This window comes from Bemisia tabaci, chromosome 5, assembly GCF_918797505.1.
Source record: "Bemisia tabaci chromosome 5, PGI_BMITA_v3".
Lineage (NCBI taxonomy): Eukaryota > Metazoa > Arthropoda > Insecta > Hemiptera > Aleyrodidae > Bemisia > Bemisia tabaci.
In genome coordinates this window covers 44,688,163-44,709,093 of record NC_092797.1, presented here as the reverse complement: position 1 = coordinate 44,709,093, position 20,931 = coordinate 44,688,163, and the positions used below count along the sequence as shown (strand labels likewise).

Genomic DNA, 20,931 nt, shown 5'->3' with positions numbered 1-20,931 from the left:
GACAAAGAGGATGTAAGGAATATGGAGCGATCCTATTGGTTGCAATGGGTGGTTTTCATAGACGGATGCCACAATCACACGCTGAATGTGGGAGCTGAATGTGACTTGAACGTGGAAGTTATCGGCCCGATGCCTGAATTTTGCTCGTGTCGCGCTCTTGTCATTAGTGAAAATTAGGTTTTATTTCCATCCCTAAAATTTTCGATATTAAATATACCTTATGTGTGCCTTTCATTTCTCTTTTTTTCAAACGAAAATATTACTTCATTTTGAAAATATTTACATTTTTAAAACGTGGTAAATATTTGTAAATTTCCAAGCGATGACATCGATATTAACCTCGTGAGCCGTAATTATATTGAAATGAACTATAAAAAATGAATAAAAGAAGGAAAAACCAAAGATCACGCAACTTTGGCTGTAACCCATTTGTATATCGATCTTTTAGTTTAGAGAGTCAAGTCCGTCCAATTTTAAGCGTTTGGTTTCGAGTATACCACGCGTCAGTAGTATTTAAAAGCACAAAATGTAAAGTCAAAATTAAAGTGCTTTGGAAATCATTAAATTTGACACGGAAACACCTGATTATTTACAAAACCTACAGTATATTTTCCTTTAATACATATTTTTCCCATCAATTTAAAATAGGATAATCCTAATTGCAGATTGTGCAAAAATTTCAAAATCATGAGTTGAAAAATGCTAACTCCGTGAGTATATTAGAGCCAAACATAGATCGGAGCGGCGAGGCGTGCTGCCAGAGCGAACCGCCTGACGCCTACAAACCTAAGTGGATACTTCACGCATTGCGCAATGCGTGAAGTATCCCTGTTAGGTTTGTAGGCGCCAATGCGCTTCTCGCGCTGGCAGTCTACTGCTGCGTGCGACGCGACGGTGCCTCAAGCAACTATTTCGCAACAGAGGTATTGCACAGTATTATACGAAACTGAATGCGCTCTGACGTATTAAGAATGACAGTTATACTTTAAGACTACGGAGCTTTAATCGCAGAATAAATCAAGATACCACAGCACAAAAAGAGAGCGGTAGTCAAAAAACTTACTAATTCCTAGCATTCGTCTTTAATAACGTTTAGCATAATTTTTGAATTTCATTAGAGGAAACAGCGACTCAGTTTAGGCAGAAACATTCTGAAGTATGCCGCCAAGAAGATTTTATATTGAATAAAGAATAAAATCGCTGGATGAAAGCGGGCTTTTGCTTGACGTAAGTGACTTTTCTTTGTATATGGGCATCTTTCCTTATTTAAACAAGCTATATTTTCTTTACTGGTTCATAAGGAAATCCTCTCGACGAGTAAATTTGAGCACATTTCTGCTTGAATCAAGTCTTTTTTTCCTCTACAGAAATTCATAAAGCATGCTAAACGTTATTGAATACAGAAACTAGACACTTTTATAACTACAAAATGGTAAAATCAGCAATTTCGTTTTTTCCGTGTGGCAATGCTTGCTGGTTCATACGGCGTTCATCCGTAGTACGGCAGTGTAGGCTACCACCAATCTAGTCTTCATATTGTGACTCGTTCACTCCAGGCTAAACGTCATAATGTGTTTGTTTCTATGTCAACAGGTGCTAATCACGAAGCTGAGGTCAGCAAATAACGCTGAGACGCAGCAATATAGGAAAGCGACCAAGGCGCTTATAGTACTGATCCCCCTTCTAGGAATCACTTACGTTCTAGTAATCGCGGGACCAACAACAGGTGTCTCCGCCAATATATATGCTTACGTGCGGGCAGTCCTCCTCTCGACACAGGTGAGTTGAATCGATCGATCTGCCATTAAACCTATGGAAAAGGATCGATTATCAGGATATGCCTTCAAAATCGATTCTTACCAAATGAGAAATTTCGATTAAGTTGATAATGGATACATCGATAACCGATGATTCTAATTTACTACCACTTTGCGTGCCAAGGAAAAAAAGCCGCATCAATCACAGTCAGACGTTGTCAGATTTCCCGCCATAGACCGTGAATTCCTCAGTAAACTCGTGAATAATTTTGCTGAAATTTTCAGGTATCCCACATTCATATTTTGATAAATCACGAATTTCCGAGGAAATTTGTAAATATTTTTCCTCCAATTTTTCAGATAATTTTGTTTCCACCTGCACCTAAGGTTCTAAAAAATTTCAAGGAAAAATATTCATAATTTTCCTCAAAAATAACTATTTTCTGAGAGAAAATTTGGCAACTCTCGAATGTTCATACGGCGTTTTTCCTTAGCACGGTAGTACTGGTACGGTATAGATACTGGCACTCTGCACTGGACACATATCACCGCACCGGACTCAATTTAGCCGCCTGCAAGAGCGTCGCCATTCGTTCTTCCACTCGAGCGAACCCAACCTTCAAACGCGATGATGCTCCACGGGCTGCCGCGTCCGCCGCACATTAGATCGAGTCCATCGGAGAGGTCGGACAAAATTTGGAAACTTTAAACGCTTATAACTCCATTTATACATAGCTTTGAGGTTCTAAAAGTGGTTACATTGGTTTTCTCGTAAAATTTTCTTTCAAAAGCACCCCTTGAAATTTAAAATGTGCCGAAATAAACATCAAAATTTGCAGTTTTGGTCAAAAATTCCATGTCCGATCTCTCACGTTGCCTCGATCCACTGTGCGCCGCTGCGATGCGCGTTGCGTCCGATGGATTGAAGGCGTCAATGGGGAAGCCCCCCGTCCCGACGCGGGGGATGTTCGGCGCCCAACAATCCTGAAAAGTGCCGTATGAACATTCGAGAGTTGCCAAATTTCCTTCGATAAAATGTTCATTATTGAGGAAAGTTATGAATATTTTTCATCTAAATTTTCAGAATCTTTAAGTGAGATTGCGAACAAAATTATCTGAAAAATTGGGAGGAAAATATTCATAAGTTTACCAGGAAATTTGCGTTTTATCAAAGGAGATTTGGCAACGCCTGAGGGTCCATACGGCGTTTTCCCTCAGCACGGTAGAATCGGCCAGGTAGCAAATTACAACGATGCATAATCGATCTGCGCTGGGTTTGTGTGCCGAGTTTACGGCTTTGAATTGCAATCTCGATGAATGACGCGAGCTGGTCGCTCGGAAAATGCGACCGACGGGGCCGACATGGGGGGTGGAGGGGGGTTGCTTTTGTGAAATTGAAACATTGAAGCACACGAGTCGGTCCTTTTGTGGGGATTATCCGATGCAGGGTTGTTGGAGTTTACAGAAGAACCAAGGTAATTCTGCGGAGCAAAGAAGGAACGGCGTATGAGCCTTTGAACGCTGCCAAATTTTCCTGGATGAAGTACGACTTTTCCGGGAAACCTGTGAATATTTTCCCTTCTTTTTATAAGTGCTTATTCGCAATCAGACTAAAATAATCTGAGAATTTTAATTGCAATTATTTAAAACTCTCCTTAAAAATACAAATTTTATTGGAGGAAATTTTGCAACCCTCGGAAGTTCATATGGCGCTCTTCCTTAGCACGATCGACTAGATACGGATGGAATCAGCCTGATAACACCAAACTTTACCTAATTTTTTCTGATGTTCTATTTTTTTAACAGATAACTTTTATGCAACGCCGGAACTTTTGCGTTAATTCTTCATATTCTAAGATAGCTTCTCGGAAAATTTGAGGGTGTTTAGCATTTCGGATCTCTGTTCAAAAATTGAGAGAAAGTTAGGCAGTGTGAAATGCCACTTTCATATAAAAAATTGGATTGCCTCATTAAATTTTGGCAATAACTGTTGCGGCTTGGCTCCAATCAGCTTAACGCGGTCCATGTAGACTTCGGCACAGAATTTGACTCCTCGATCTTTTACAATGTCTCTATACAAACGAGAGAAAAAAATGAGTTGAGCAATATCTGTTGGCAGGGATTTCTAGTGGCTATTTTTTACTGCTTCCTGAACACGGAGGTGCAGAACACGGTGAAACACCACATGGAGAGATGGCGAGAGGCTCGGGAGCTAGGGGCCAGCGGGCGACGCTACACGTTCAGCAAGGACTGGTCGCCAAACACACGGACTGAGAGCATAAGGTACCAGGTTAGATTATTTGTTCATTTCATTTTCATTTTTCACCTCTTCCTCATTCAGTCGATGCCCATTGGCATTGCCCATTGGGCGCATTCGCCCATCAATAGATCGTATTCGATACATCAAACGGGTGAGATTGTATCGATATCGATTGGTTCAAAACATAAACATAGCCTCAAAAGTCAATTGAGCAATCTGACGGAACGGGTTTTTGTGATGGATTTTTAATTCATATGAGTACTAGTTGGCCAAGGGAAGTAAAATTGCTAGGAAATCTCTCATTTTCAGCTTTTCTGGCAAATATCTTGAAATTTTGGTTCGATGTTATGTTCTAATGTTTTGAACCAAACGATACATCGAACCCAGGGTGGCAAAATTTCATGAAAAATAAAATCTTGAAATTTCACGTGAAATATTTCATGAAATTTCAGAAATTTATGAAAGATATTGAAAAATACAAGTTCCATTAATGTTCCGAAGATTGTAAAAATCGTAATTTTCCTCTATTTTTGGGTGTTTGAGTGCGGGTTGCATACTTTGGCCCCTGAAAAATATGAAATATTACACAGCCTTGTGAAATTTCATGAAATATTTCACTGAAATTTCCAATCTTTCATTTCTTTCTTACGTTTCATGTCACCCTGATTCGAACCACTATCGAATGCGATCCACTGTGCAAAATTCTCACAAGTTCAGTGGCGATTCCAACAAGTTGGCAACACTGTTAATGCTCCATTTAAGTCCATTGAATATATCGATTCCAGGTGAGACAGGCTGCTGCTCCAACTAGAATCGATTGTTTTAACATAGATTGCAATGGAGAATAAACAGTATTGCCAATTTAAAAGAATCGCCACTGGCTACCAAAGAGAGCGGTAACACCCATTACGATGACCGACAGTGGGTGGCGTGCTTTGCGATATATTGATTAATCCCCCATTTAAATTTGTAGAAAAGGATCGATTATCAGGGTGTTCGCAGCGAACACCTTAACAATCGATTCTTTACCATAGCTTGAAATGGGGAAATGCCGATATATATCGAAGCACGCCATGCCACTGATGAAATGGCCGAAGTGCAAAACACGTATCTTCGTTTGCTACGTTGCAGACTTCTTGCAGTACTTGGCGGTTTCTTTGGAAAAAAGGTCGACGTGATATTTTGAAAATTTCCTTGATTTTCCTTCTCTGTAAGCAGAATATTCTGGTAAAATCTCAAGATATGAAGCTGGTTTACTCCTCTCCGAAAAAATAAAATAGGAGTGGAAATTTTGAAACACCGCAATCGAGATACGTAGCTTTGTATTTTGAACGTCGATATTTTAAAACCGAATTTCCTTCAAAATTCGCATGTAATTTAAAGGGACCGAATGATCGGTTACAACAGCGATTTTCGTCCTACATTTTAAAATATTGAAGTTATGGAGAAGCAGTGAGTTGCCAAATATCGACACCATTTCGGATAAAGGAGCAATAAAGGGTCATATTTAAAATATATAACACTGATTTTATTAAAATCTGATTTATTACCCTCAACCTCCCTCTTCCTCTCACAAAAACACAAATCTGCACCCCTCCCACCCCCCCCCCCCCAAAAAAAAAAATTAAGTAATGATTGACCTCCCCTCAAATCGCCTTTTTGTGATGAATTAAGACTGAACATTTCCACCTCTCATCGATTTCTTAAAATCCAAAGAATCTGCGACTAGATTTTACCTAGAAATACCTGGATTTCTCAGCGTACTGGAAAGGTATGCAACATCCGAACTCTTCAGTATGGCCTCGCAAAAAATTTCATTCTCACCGAATTGAGAGAAAAATTTCGACCAAACGTCATTGCCAATTCGACCTATATATGTCAAAGGCAATTAGTTAAATCAGGCATTTCATCAAATTCGGCGGTCAAATTTTGATGGTATACGGAATTCTGTAAATTTATGACGAGGTTTTCTCGGGTTTTCAATATTTCGGGGTGCTGAAAATTTCATGAAAAATGTGCATTCAGGATCTTAAAATCGTTCGAAGCACTATTGTATGCTGCATATTTTTACAGAGAATTCTTTCTTACAGGGGCAACGAGTTATTTCGTCTAAAATTAGGATAATATATCAAAATTTCAATCTTAGTAAGAATATTTGACTATTTGCCTAGGCCTTTAACAAAATGCCTGATTTGAGTATTTGCCCTCGACGTATGCAGAACAGAAAACATCACGCACATAGTGCTTTGTCATACATGGTGCGACTTTTTTTTCATGTCTCGTTCCGATTTTTCCCCTTAGTGAGTTTTGTGACTTTACGCATATGTCGACGCTTCACACAGCTTCACTTCCCCAATTGTTGCAATCCACCCACCATCATCAAATGCAAATTTAATTAGAGACGATAACATCGGACTCATTTTAATTGGCTCCAACCAAGAGGCTGCGATTGTAGCGTTAGTGTTGTTGCAAGATTTCTCCCGGAAATCTATCGAATATGTCGCAGGTGAATAGTCAAATCAGGTATTTTATCAAATGCCTGGGCAGATTTTCAAATTTGGACGGTTTACAAAATTTTGTAAAATGGTGAAGAGCTCGCGGTTTTTTGACGTTTTGAGAAAAATGACTCATCGAATCTACGAACTCTACTTTATTCCTTCCTTTTCAAACGATCCTCATATATTTAAAAGTAAAAATTGTAGGAATTCTGTTTTTTATTACTTTCTAAAAATTTCAAGATAAATATCGTCTTTGAGCAAAAGATCGTTTAAAATACTATTGAAGGATGTACATTTTTACAGATAATTCTTTCTCGCAAAGCAATGAATTATATTTTGTCTGAAATTAGGAAAAGAATCAGAATTTTGATCCAACAGATAATATTTGACTGTCTGTATAGGCATTTGAGAAAAGGCCTGATTTTACATCAGCGATACATACATCACTAAACAAAGTCAGAAATCAAGCATCGAAATATTTGTTTTTCACCAAACTATTACAAATATATCGAGCCCAAGGAAAAGAAAATACGAGTAAAAACTGAGCGCGCCTTCAATTAAGCGTCTATGCAATATAAGCTACTCAGCGGTTGATATAGTTGTATCGCGCATTTCAAACTCTCAGCGCTCACAAAATCGCTATGATGAACGGGACAGAAGAAAAGATGAGCAGCATAAAATTGAAATTCCCATCAAAATTTTACGTAGAATAGGATGAACTTATTTAAAATTCCCAAATTCATTTTTTGTGCTCAATATTCAAATACAAAATTCTCACTCGTCAAAAATGACTCGCAAATCATATACAAGATCACAATCAAGAATAAACCTAACTTTAATGTGTTCACGATGAATAAAATCACTTGTTTCGCAGTGTATAGAATTTTCTCTTAAGTTTATTCGTGAAAAATTTCATCAAAAACCTTGGAAATCTTAAAATTAACACCTCATCATTGATATTTCTACGGCACCAGGGCTGGATTTAATTTTGCTGGCCTTTTGAAATCTTCTTAAATGGCGATTTTGTCCAAATTACAAGTGTAAAACTCGGGCGATACTCTCCATTCAAAATCTTTGAAATTTCATTTTTCTGATTTTTTATAATCCGTGTAGTTGTAGGTTACATACTTAAAGTCCCAGAAAACCATCAGATTTTTACTCTGAGCCCTTCAAGATGGTAATAAATTGACAGCCTAAGTCCGCGATCACAAATCTCTTTTGTGGTGTCTGAAAATCTCCGCCTCTGTGTTATTTTTTTTATAGGAGAACGAATTGACATCATTCCTTGAAGTTTTTGCAGAATTTTATTTGCACAAAGAAGAAAAACCATGGCAGTTTCAAAGAATTGCAGTTGAGCAGTTTTCCGTTTAAAAAATGCGACGTCGTAAACCGTGTTGTGTGATTGCCGACTTACACCGTCGAAATATAATTAAGGTACATAGTGTAGAAAGAAACAAAGAGGGAGAGAAAGAGGAATAGGGCGAAGAATAAAGGTAAAAACGAAGGGAGATGTCTAAATGTAGAAGTAGAGAAGACGAAAAGTTTCTAAGTCCAAATTTAGATGAAAGGCAAAAACTTTTCAACAGATATGCGAATTGTGAGTTCATGTCCAACTGTATTAAGGGACATGGACATGATGGCATGGATGCATCACATGTGATAATACAATAAATAATCGACGTACTAATGCTTAATGGACACATATTTGGAAGCAAGTCCAACAAGTGAGATCCAAAATTTTCCCTCCTCTCTCTGATCTCAATACCATACTCTCAAAATTTTCCCATCAAATCCCTCCCTTTTTCAAACGACTTAATCTCCAAATTTAATTTATTTTTTTCTTCGTCCTGTCTTTCAATTTTTTGAACTTCTCTTTCCTGATCTCTGGTCTGGGTATTAATGCCCCAGCTTTGTTAAATAAATGTGTAAAACAATAGCATCAACATTGTGTTAATAAAATAAAGCGAATAAGTAGATGTACGCCCGCAGTCTATACATTAAAACGAGTGTTAAAAAAATTAAAATAAACAGATATTTTAATTTTTTTCTACTTCAAATAGTCCTCAAGGGCTAATCCTGCGCTTTTAGCCCCGCCCCTTCCGTCCCTAACAACCAGTCCCAGGCAACAATTGTTCGAGATCATCAAACTCGGGTCCCCTGGCCGGTAATCAAACTCGGGACCTCCCGATCATAGAGCTAGCGCTACAACCACTACACCATAGGAGGCCGACCTACATATGAAAGCGTTAAGCAGAACGGAACCAAGCCACATCAACTATTGCAAAATTTAATTGGACAATTTAATTTTTTCCATAAAAATGGTTAATGGTTGTGCGGATTTTTGTGAAAATGTCAGTGAATTTTCTGCATAGTACGAGGTAAATTCCTTAAAATTTTCAAAGGAACCCGCACAAACATTCTTTTGTAGACAATGAAATTGCCGGGTTAAATTTGGCAACAGCTGATGTGGCTTGGTTCCTTTCTGCTTAACGCGGTTCATATATTTGTCGATTGTCGATTTGTCGGGTATTTTGTCGATTCTGTGTGCAATTTATTGGGCACTAATATAATATCATTCAGGTGAAATTTCAATTCCTTTATCTGGGCTCGATTGCACTATTACGAGCGAAATATTCGAATTTTAGGCACGATTTGGCAGCGCCGCCGGGAATATTAATCATAACTTTTCGATTCGCGACGATTCGGCGAAAACCGCCGGAGCTCCGGGACTGCCTCTCCAATTCCGATGCTCATTTTTTTCTATGTCGCTTTCATTATTCACCTTTTTCGCGTTTGACTTCCGTCTGCGCCGAGCCGCGCGCTGGAAAAATTCACCGGAATGCGGGGGTGGAAATGTGGAATGTGCGCGCGAAAAAGTTCGTCGCGACGCACAGTCGAGCAAGTCAGTAGAAGATTTAGGACACGCCTGTTTGGACTAAAACTGCAAACTTTGATGATTATTTCGTCAAATTTTGAATTTTTAGCGGGCTGATTATTAAAATAGATAGACAAAGCTATAGACAAAGAAGACAAAAGAGATGTGGAGGGATCCTATTGGTGGAAGCGGGTGGTTGTAATGGACAAAGGACGTAAGTGATGGACTAATTAACAGCAACCCACGAGAGACCCGATAGTTAGTCCATCGTTTACCCCCTTAGTCTATAAGAACCACCCATTTCAACCAATAGGCTCGCTCTATCCTCCTTATGTCTTTTTGTCTATAGCTTTGTCTATAAATTTCAATAATCAGTCCGCAGGGGTGTTCCTATCAGAAAATTTGACGAGAAAACCGATGGAACAACTTTTAAAACATCAACATTTCACAATGATGAAAACATACGATTTTATAGGTTTTAAATTATGTCCGACGTCTCCCATTGGGTCGGTCCACTGTGCGACGCGAACGCTCAACTTTAAAATCCGCGCCCGGCGGAAATGAAATGAAACAAGGTGAATTGTGTGAAACTGAAACTTTCGAGCGACAAAATGAAAGCCGGGCGAGGAAAAGTTCACAAAAATGATAGTAATAACACAAAGGGTCATGCGTTTACTTCTTTTCTACTTAGCGGACTGATTATTGAAATTGATGGACAAAGCTATAGACAAAGAAAACATAGGGAGTATGGAGCGATCCTATTGGTTGAAATGGGTGGTTCCTATAGACAAAAGGAGAAACTGATAGACTTACTGTCGAGTCTCTCGTGGGTTGCCGTTAGTTAGTCTATTTCCTACCTCCTTTGTCTATTGCAACCACCCGCTTCCACCAATAGGATCTCTCCATATCTCTTTTGTCTCCTCTGTCTATAGCTTTGTCTATAAATGTCAATAATCGGCCCGCAGGACAGCACTAAGAAACGCAAACAGAAACGAGGGGCTTGGAAGACAAAGGCGCGTGAGTGCAATTTTTTAAGAAGTTTAGATACCAATGATTTTAAGTGAAACTAGTTTGAATGCATATTCCTCGAAAAATTCTCTCCGAAATTCCAATTTTTTAGCATCAAAAGGTCAGTTTGATTTTTCTTTCCGCCATGAGGAGTTAATCATGTGATTTCAAACACGTACCTCTCGAAATTGCAAAAACTGAACTTATGCGCCTTGTCCTCCAAGGCCCTCGAATTTCTTTTCGCCGAGAGAGTTAAACTGAATTTCCTGGAATTTTTAGAAGATAAGCAGTGAGTATGCGATTCACAACTCACTAGTATTGGCCACTCTGATGCACGGTAAGGGCTACAGAAAAAATTGGGGTCACAACTGAAACTTAGGAAACGAACTGCGATTTTGAGACGTCTTTGTTTGGGTTCAGCTTCGCCGAGGGTAATTTAATCTCCATTAAACCCTCTGCTCCCCCCCCCCCCCTCCTTCAATCTACACTGTCTACACTCTGCTGCACTTCCCCGCATCCGAAGATTTTGTCGAAGGGTAAACGACAGCTGCGAAGTACTAGCGGATTTCCAGCCCAAGATAATATTTTTATGGCTGACTTGAAGAGTTAACGCGTCGCAGTGGCGTAAAGGGAAAACTCCTCAGATGAGTGAGCAAATCCTTCGCTTGATGTGAAGTTCACGCAGAGCTGCCGATTTTTTATGAACTTTCCACATCCTCGAAAAGACTGATGAACTACCGCAAGATAGAGTGCCTTTATAGGGAGAGTATGGACATGTCGAAAATTTTGAGGTTAGGTGATGGAGCTCTTAGACCCAAAAAGGGTACGCAATCTATGTATTCCATGTATAATCTATGTATTCTATATATCGTATTCAAATTATTCAGAGTGATTTATAATCACAATTGTTGGGAACTGTCGTTGGTAAAGCATGTATTTGACTTGGTTTTTGCATAAAAATGTGACGAAATAAACATCAAAATTTGCATTTTTAGTCAAAAAATTCATGTTCGACCTCTCTATTTGGCTCGATCTAGTGTGCGACGTGACGCGAGATCACCGCAGTTCGCCTTCAATTGGATGAATATGCAAAAACAACGGTGCTTGGGTCACAATAGTTATCTCGTGGCGCCTTCCGTGCGAATTTACTTTCCCGAGAAGCAGTGATCGCGTTAAGTTGCGATTTGATGGTTTCCTCGTCAAATTTTCTTCTTATAGCACCCCTTGAAATTTGAAATGTTCCGAAATAAACATCAAAATTTGCCGTTTTAGTCAAAAATTTCACGTCCGACCTCTTTAGTTGACTCGATCCACTGTGCAGCGTCCTTCCTTATACTGCCGTGCTGCTAAGGAAGAACACCGTATGAGCCTTCAGACGTTGCCAATAAAAACTGAATTTACTGAGAAAATTGTGAATACTCCCCCCCCCTCCAAAAAAAATTTTTTTTAAGACTATTATGCACACAATTTAATCCTTTAATTTTACCCATCAATCTAGATACTTCTCGGCCGCCATTTTTGTCATCATTGTGATCGGAAATTGACGGATATTTGAGCATGTATCCAGGCCTTAGCACGGCAGCCTAGCACGGTGGTATTAGGGTCCCTTTTTACTGTGAGTCAAGACAATGTGACTCTATTTCTGATTGGTTCCCGTATTTTAGGCCTTCACAGTGTCACAAACGGGAATAACGATTACATTTTCACCAATCGCAAAGATTATAATCTGAAATGGACCGAGGAATTACGGGTTTGACGAGGAACAAAAGGAATGAGGAAGGTTACGGAGAAAGGAATTTAAGAATGGGCCGATAAAACATTACGAAAAACGTTCAATTTGTGTAATCTTTATTAACGTTAGTGACACCATGAAGGGGTGTTGTCTTGACTCTCAGTATAAAGGGACTCTAGGTGGTATTGACTCAGAGTCGACGGATTGACCTTAGCAGGCCCGCCACAAGGGAAAAATTCACCCTAAAAATTTCGCAAAAAGTGAATAGATTTTCAGAAACACGCTGGGGCACTGTAGAAATCCTCTTAAATTTTCAAAGAAGTATACTCCTTGGCAAAATTTCTATCTATTTTCAAGATTTTCAGTACAGAGGGATATTTTTAGTAACTGCGTTTCATTTATTTCTTCCGTCGTCAGATGCTAAGAGTCTCCAGTCTGGGCATCCTCGACTTCAATGGCTCTTGGCTTCAACTTCCTTGCCATAGACAAACGAAGGGGGAGTCCAGGGGGGCCTGGCCCTCTTAGAACTGAAAATAGTATCATATGCCGCCCCTCCTCCAAAAAAATAAAAATTTTCTAGATGTTCCGAATGCAACAATTCGCAAGTATTTTGTGCTGAAAGTAGAAAAAAAACCATATGATTATTCCGCGGAAATTGATGGAAAAATTCTTTATGGAAGCTTCAAAATGCGTCCGATTAGTCGTATAAATTCTAAAATTTCTCGGGGGATGCCCCTTGGACCCCCCCCCTCCGTGCTTGGGGCCCGGACCTTAAAACTGGTACCAAGGCCCGAGATGGGATGTGGCGGGCCTGGACCTTAGGTTAGTTCTTCTTACATTTTTTTTTTCTTTTCTTTTTTTTTGGAACAAAAAAGGTAATTCATTTAGTTTGGCGGACAAAGTGGAATCATGATGGACAGGTCAAGGCCCGAAGGCCTGTTTAATAAACAGGCCTTCGGGCCATTGTAAATATTTAGGCTTCACCTCTTAGAATGTATAAACAGTGTTTATACATTCTAAGAGGTGAAGCCTAAATATTTACAATTTCATAATCTATAGGGTGTTTTCCCCTTGTACTATTTCCCTTTAAAGTGCATATTATCTATTATTAGTGAACTGAAATTCCTCGATCTTCTATTCGTTATTCAGTCTGCATTGTTCTCCTCGGGACTGTCGATAGACTTTTCTTCGAGGGAGGAAGGTGCATTGATGATTACATTTCATTTAGCCACGGTTCGTGGCGCCACGCAACAAAAATTGTTGCGTTTAGCCACAAGTCATAGGTGCTGTGTGGCTAAATGAAACATTCAAAATGAGTGTGGCTAAATGCAACAAATTTTGTTGCGTGGCGCCACGCAACAAAAATTGTTGCATTTAGCCACAGATTAGTGAGATAGATTTGAGTTGACTCATGAATACTAAGGGTAATCTTCTAGGCGAAGCATATTAGATTAGGTAAATTTAGACAGCCACAATTCAACATATTGTTAGCGAGGCCCACGTCGCGTCGCATCGGACCTGACCTAACCCAACCTAACCTAACCTAACCTAACCTAACCTAACCTAACCTAACATAACCTAACATAACCTAACCTAACCTAACCTCAGGTGGATTAGGCCCTGTGGCGCTGGGCCCGGATTTTTTCATGCGCTACTGAGCGACGCGGGCCTCGCTACCCGAAGCGCGCCCGTAATTCAGGCGATAGGCAATCGTGAGTTGTGGCGCTCGGCCCTGTGGCGCTGGGCCCGGATTTTTTCATGCGCTGGTGCGTGGTGCCACGCTCGAAAGTTTATCAAAGTTGGTTGGGCAGTTTTTTACGAAAGTCAAAGATGAGCGGAAAGTCAACTGTAAGCAGAACTTTGTGGCAGGTTGCACCAGAACTTAAGCAGTTTTAAACATAAGGGAAATTTGAGGATTTTGCAGGGGTGTGGCGCCACACTCTGTGGCGCTGTGCTCGAATTTTAGCCGAGATCCGAGCGTGGCGCCAAGATCTGTGGCTCATTGCACCGTAGCCCTGTTGGCTGCGGTGCAATGAGCCACAGATAACTCAGATCACACATAACTTCTGTGGCTAAATGCAACATTTTTTGTTGCGTGGCGCCACGCAACAAAATTTGTTGCATTTAGCCACACTAATTTTGAATGTTTCATTTAGCCACACGGCACCTATAACTTGTGGCTAAACGCAACAATTTTTGTTGCGTGGCGCCACGAGCCGTGGCTAAATGAACAGATACCTGCATTGATGATGCTTTCTAGATCTTTGTCTTCATTCAATATAGTTCTTCTTACTGTGTAACCATAGTTGGTTTTGCGTTATGTTGGCAGGCTGTGCAGCTCACAACAGGCGACCACCGTCGGGAATCACTACAGAAAGCGCGAGTCAACCACGAGTGACACGACGACGATGACGCTCGTCGGCTCGGTGGCCGCCTCGGGGCCCACCCCGGCGCCAAACGGCACTCGCTTCTCTAACGGCTCCATGGGCCGCCCCTCCTGCCCCTTCCTCGACGTCACCAGCCACGAGAACGTCGTCTGATCCACGTCCACGTCTTCACCCTCGTCGCCCGCGTGCTGGCCCAGACGTCGCCCGGACCCCGAAACCAGCGTGTAAGCGGATCCCAGACGAAATCCTTCGTTTCCCGGCCGACCCTATAAGGACTGTTGTGCTGAAGAAGAACGCCGTATGAACGTTCGAGAGTTGCCGAATTTCTCCGAATAAAACGTGTATTCACTGAAAAAAATGGTGTACTGTTTTAGCACCTAGGATGTCAAAAATGTGTCTGGTGATCCTATGATGCTGCCTTGATTGCCCACGCAGTTGAATTTACATTCATAGGATGTAAAGTTAACTGCCGGGGCAGTAAAGGCAGCATATCGACGGTGAAACTACCAAACCACGTATCTCGGTTTGCGACGTTGCAGACTTCCTGTCATACTTTATTTTTTAAATGAAAAACTATTTAACGTCCAGTCTTGAAAATTTCTGTGATTTTTCCTCTTCGCGCGGAGAAAATTCTGTGAAAATTTCAAGGAATGATATTGATTTGGTCTACATCCAAAAAATAAAATGTGAGCGTAGATTTTTAAACACCGCAAACGAGATACGTGGTTTGGTAGTTTCACCGTCGATATTGGGATCACCAGACACATTTTTGACATTCTAGGTGCTAAAACAGCATATTACTTTTTTCGGTGTTATTGAGGAAAGTCATGCTTATTTTTCCTTGAAATCTCCAGATATTTTGGATTAAACTGCGGGCAAAACTGTTTAAAATTTTTGATGACAAATGGTAACAATTTTCCCGGTAAATTCGTTATTTATTGAAGGAGATATGACAACGCTGGAGGCTCATACGGCGTTCTTCCTTAGCAAGGCAGCACTGCCGTCTGCAGCAGTGGCGTGGCGTGCTTACCTACGGAAGTGAATTATAGCCGATGAAAAAGCGGACCCGACGGATTATTTGGACTATATTTTGCAGTGCGGCGAACTACAATATCTGGCTCATCGGTAAAAACACTTATGTGCTCGAGAAAACTAATTGTACGTACGTTGTTTATAAACTGAGCCCAAAATTTTAGTTCCTAATTGCAAAGTGTGGTCCATTCAGAGGCAACAGAGACGGTGAGATGGACCTCTAGCGTAGATCTGCTGGTATTTCCAGACAGGATTGCGTCAGAAATGAGACGGTGCGGGAGATCATGGATGTCAAAAAGACAATCGTGCATGGCGTTGTGACAAAACAGCTTATATGATTCAACAAATAGTATTTATAAAGGGATTTTGCCCTGAATCGATGTTGAATATAAACACGCATCTCAACCTGGATCGTCGCAATTTTCGGTCATATTTTGTAGTTTCTTAGAGGAATGATGATCATTACTTTTTGGGATGTTTTCGGATGTTCTCCTACCTTTAAACAATTTTCTATAAAAAGATCAATTGATAATATTCTTTCGCTTTCCTCAAAAAAATATGAAATAGCAGCGGAGATATTGTTGGAGATACGTGCTTTTCGACTTTCGCCATTGGAGCATTTTTCATGACTGATGAGAAAAAGAGGCTTATATGTCGCTGCCGTTCTGAGAAAGAAAGCAGCATGAGCATATGAGGACTGTATCGTAAAAAGCTGTAATTCTTTACTCTGTAAGTCTCAAAAACCAAACAATTGCGCTAAAAAACTGAAGTTTGAATATTATTGGAGAACCATTTGTTTTCTGAATAGATACCGACTTAAAATGCTCATAAAATGTCATTGGGATGTAATTAAGTTTATTTTGTACCTAACCAGCTCGGATTATTTTCAGCACCAAAAAAATATTAGGTAAGATTAATTTTTGCCCGAGTTTTCTCGTTATTCTGATCCCACCTCAAAGACTGTCTGGTGGCTCCAAAATAATCATTTGTGCAACGTCAAATCCACCCGATTTTTAAGAAAGAACATTGGCGGATCCAGCAAATTGGCAACATTGTTTTTCTCCATTTAAACCTATAGAAATATATCGATTCTTGGAGGGGCCAGGTGCTCCGACAAGAATCGATTATTTAACATATAGGTTTATACTGAGAGAATCCGGTGTTGCCAAATTGCTGGATCCGCCTCTTACGGAGAAAACAGGAGAAGAATATCGCTGCAATGCTGATTCGGTGCTCGCTGCTACAGAGACTCTTCTTGGTTTAAAAGAATTGTTTTTAGGTTGATTTTTTACTAGTTTAATGGTACTTGTTAAGGTTGTTTTCAATTTATTCCTCGATGTATTTGCCTGAATCCAGCTTATCTACTCCCAATTCATCCATTTTTGCAAGTGGGCCGTTGGAGTCAAATGTAGCTCTAATAGGTACCTAACGTTACGATATCTTAACGTCGCTCCTCTGAGGCTCTGACGTAAGGGCGTATCTCCATCCCCACGTGAGCCGCGGAGAGCATTATATATATGGACAACAAGGCTCACGTGGTAATCGAGATACGCTCTTGTGTCAAGAATTTTTACCCATAGCTGTTATCGCCCGTGAGGTAATGGATCTTTGTCCAGAAAATCTCGAAATTGCATTATTAAAAGGTATTTATGCGTTGATTATTGAAATTGATAGACAAGGCGATATACAGAGAAGACAAAAGGCAAATGAAGCGGAAAGAAAAATAATCTGTCAGGAAGTAAAATATTATTTTGTCCAGAGGAATGCGATACAGTATTCTGCCGTGCTAAGGAAGAACGTCGTATGAACCTTCAGGCGTTGCCAAATTCTCTCTTGCAAATCACTCATTTTCAGGACAATTTTTGAACAGGGATTCCTCTGCCAATTTTTCAGATAATTTTTTTTTTTTGCAATTCGATCTATATACTTAGTGTCTGAAAATTTCAAGGAAAAATATTCATAATTTTCCTCAAAAATACAAATTTTATCCAAGGAAATTTGACAACTCTCGAATGTTCATACGGCGTTCCTCCTTAGCACGGCAGTACTGAAAAGCAACGGGATCACTCGCCGCGCAAATGATTACCTACCTCCCAAAAGTGATCGTGAAAACATCATGACTTTAACGGCTTAAAGTATAATGTTGCGGCAACGTTTTCGCGACGCTATATTCTGACTGTTGTCCAGTGGGAAAATTTGGCATGGAGACAATGTTAGCATTTCAATTATGCAACTTTCGAAATTGTATTTTTTTTTTAGTTGATACCTACTTCACTGTAAATCAAGTAAAAATTTTAACTATTAAGGGCTCTTTGCAAGCTACATCAACGTGTAGCTATTTGGTGTCTTGGCCCCTACTTGCTAAATTCGGTTCATTTCGTATACATACTTATCTTCTTGATGTATAAAAATAAATAAATAAAAAAATACTAAAATGATAAAATGCTCTACGACCATGGTGTTATTGAGGCCCGCCACACGGGTGGGCTTAACGATCCCCAGATGAAAAATTCGAAGCCCCCAGGTCTGAAAGCGGTACCTAAACTGCATGAAAATTACGGAAATGTCTGGTAGTGATTTGCGGGATGGACATCCTGGATGCCTTTGTAGAAATGTTTTTAGTGTAATATTTGCACTATTTGACAACGCTGCCGTGCTAAGGAAGAACGCCTATGAACATTCGAGAGTTGCCAAATTTCCCTTGATGAAATACCCTGGTAAAAATTGGCGATAAGCGCTGCGTTTCAAAACACCATAGGAATTCTTATAGCCGAATAAGGAAGGCTACAGAAAATCATAGCTGGCTGTAGAATGCGGAGAAAATCATACGGCCGGGCTATAAGAAGCTATACAAAATTATGCAGCCGGGCTATAGTTCCTATGGCCGGGCTTTACACTATATCGCCTGGCTGTTGCTTTTTTCGTCATCGATTATAATAGGCTATTAAAAATTGTGTAGAAATTCGTGTGCTTTGGAAATCATTAAGTTTGATACGGAACCACCTTAATAATTACAAAACACACATTATATTTTCCTTTAATACATAGTTTTTTTCATCAATCAAAATGAAAACAATCCATACAGGATGTGCAAACAATTCAAAATCATGAGTTGAATAACGCTGACTCCGCGAGATTAAATATTAGAGCCTAACACAAAGCGGAGCGGCGACGCACTGGCGCCTACAAACCTAACAGGGATACTTCACGCATTGCGCAACGCGTGAAGTATCCCTGTTAGGTTTGTAGGCGCTAAAGCGCGTTTCGCGCAGGCTGCCCGCCTGCCGCGCCGCAGCGTGCCACCCACGGCGCTTGAAGCAACTATTTCACACCAGAGGTATTGCGCAGTATCATACGAAACTGAAGGCGCTCTAATATATTAGGAATGGCAGGCATCCATCAAAAGTACGGAGCTTTCCTCGCAAAATAAATCAAGATACTACGGCCCAAAAAGAGAGCAGTAGTCCAAACACTCACTAAGTCCTAGCATCCGTAATTAGTAACGCTTAGCATACACTTTATCGCCTGGCTGTTGCTTAGTCGCCATCGGCTATAAAAGGGTATAAGAAATTGTGTAGCCGGCTATAGAAGCTATTGAAAATCTCACAGCCGGCTGTAGGTCTATGGTATTTTGGAACACAGATTCTACTGCCAATTTTTACCAGGGCATGTATTTTTGACAACATTTATGCATATTTTCCCTCGAAATTTGCGAACTTTTTAAATGAAATTACGAACAATATACTCCGAAAAATCGGAGAAAATATATTCACAAATTTTTCTGAAAACTAGTGATTTGTCGAAGGAAATTTGGCAACGCCTGAGGGCTCATACGGCGTTTTTCCTTAGCACGGCAGAATGCGGCTCATTCCGACTCTGACGATCTTATGGTAAACATTTGGTAAACACGATTATAAATGCAACGTAGGGCGAACCATTGAGAACTAACAACCGCAGCCATGCGATCTGCTTAGGAAAGCCAGAGCGCCTGCAATCTTTTGTGTATGCAACACAGACGTCCCGAGAACACGAATAGTTGCATCCAGACTTGGTCGGTCATTGAAAGAGCCGGGCGCCTTCAAATTCTTTCGCTTGTGATACTTACCTAACAAAATGTCTCGCTCGATGCATTCATATGTCGTTCCATTACCTAAAGATACGATGGATCAAATTGAAAACGATAAATAGGTAAATATTGATGATGAATATACAATAAAGAAAATGGACACCATTCATGCCGCACTTACTCGTACGACTATGTCGGCAATAACGCACAAAACCTCTGAAAATAACCGCGCGAAACCGCGTACCTGTGTAAATTTTGGAGCAAAATACGGCGCAAAACGATGTTGTTCACTGAAAGAACAAACGTAACCTCTAGGATTTATTATCGTTTCACCTGACAGGTTTTCCTACGTTATTTTCCTGGACGGTTAGGTACCGCTCCCAGATTTGGGAGATTCGAATTTTTCATCTGGACACCCTTGAAAAAAAAAACCAGCCATGACTAGTCTTTATCAGTGGCGTGGCATGCATTCCGATTCATCGAGTGATCTGCCATTGAAACCTATGAAAAAGGATCGATAAACAGGGTGTTCGCAACGAACACCTTAATAATCGATCTTTTATCCTAGCTTCAAATGGGGACACATTGATAGTGGATCATTCACGCCTCGCCAATTCTTTAATGTGTGCCCACCTTGACTTTCTTTGAGATAGGCTGCCATTCCAAAATGCTCTAAAAATTTAATCTGGTAGGTATGTTCTAGTTAAGCAGAGGAAAATACGTACTTCACACCTACGCTCAAGCTGCAGAAAATTCTCAGATATTGTACTTAATTATTTTTTATGAAACTTTTTATTGTTGTACTTCTTAAAAGAGGTATTTGGTTCGTTGATTCTAATCCCCTGCATTGTATTTAATGTGAAACTCTCTTTTGATTACCTAATAAATTACTTGAACTGTGATGTTTCAGATTGTTGTTATTAATTCACATCCAACCTTCTCTGCTCCCATTCTACATATGTTTTTTCTGATATTAAATGTGTATGAGGGGGTCCGGAGAATATTTAAACTCACTTCGAGATTTTAAAACATGCATTTGGAGTTTTGACATTGAATCAACTGGAAACCAAAAATGATTGTGCAAATTCTTGGATTATATTTACTTAAGTACACCTTACTGCGCATGATGTTTGACCTTGTTCAGCCAAGAATGTAATTTTACTTAATGAAAGAAAAAGGTGAGCTCTATTAATTATAATTATATATTATTCATGATGTATCATAATTATTATACTCATAGTATAATAAAAAGTCAGCTGATAAAAAATTGAGTATCTTCTCAGGGGGAAAAAATAGTTCAGCACGAAGGAAAGGTT

At 40.0% G+C, this 20,931-nt stretch overlaps 1 protein-coding gene across 3 annotated transcripts in view; it reads left to right on the top strand.

Annotated features, from left to right (window-relative positions):
• The window catches only part of LOC109030914 (diuretic hormone receptor), a 413,955-nt gene extending 393,431 nt beyond the window's left edge, over window positions 1–20,524 (top strand). For 2 of the 3 annotated variants that reach the window (XM_072300810.1, XM_019042141.2), the window contains 3 exons: window positions 1,594–1,779; window positions 3,877–4,040; window positions 14,460–20,524. In XM_072300810.1, the coding sequence (XP_072156911.1) occupies window positions 1,594–1,779; window positions 3,877–4,040; window positions 14,460–14,670 (561 nt within the window). In that variant the 3' untranslated portion in view covers window positions 14,671–20,524. Of the gene's footprint in view, window positions 1–1,593; window positions 1,780–3,876; window positions 4,048–14,459 lie in introns of all 3 variants that reach the window. The other variant, XM_072300812.1, reaches the window with a different exon arrangement.
• The last annotated feature ends 407 nt before the right edge of the window (window positions 20,525–20,931 follow it).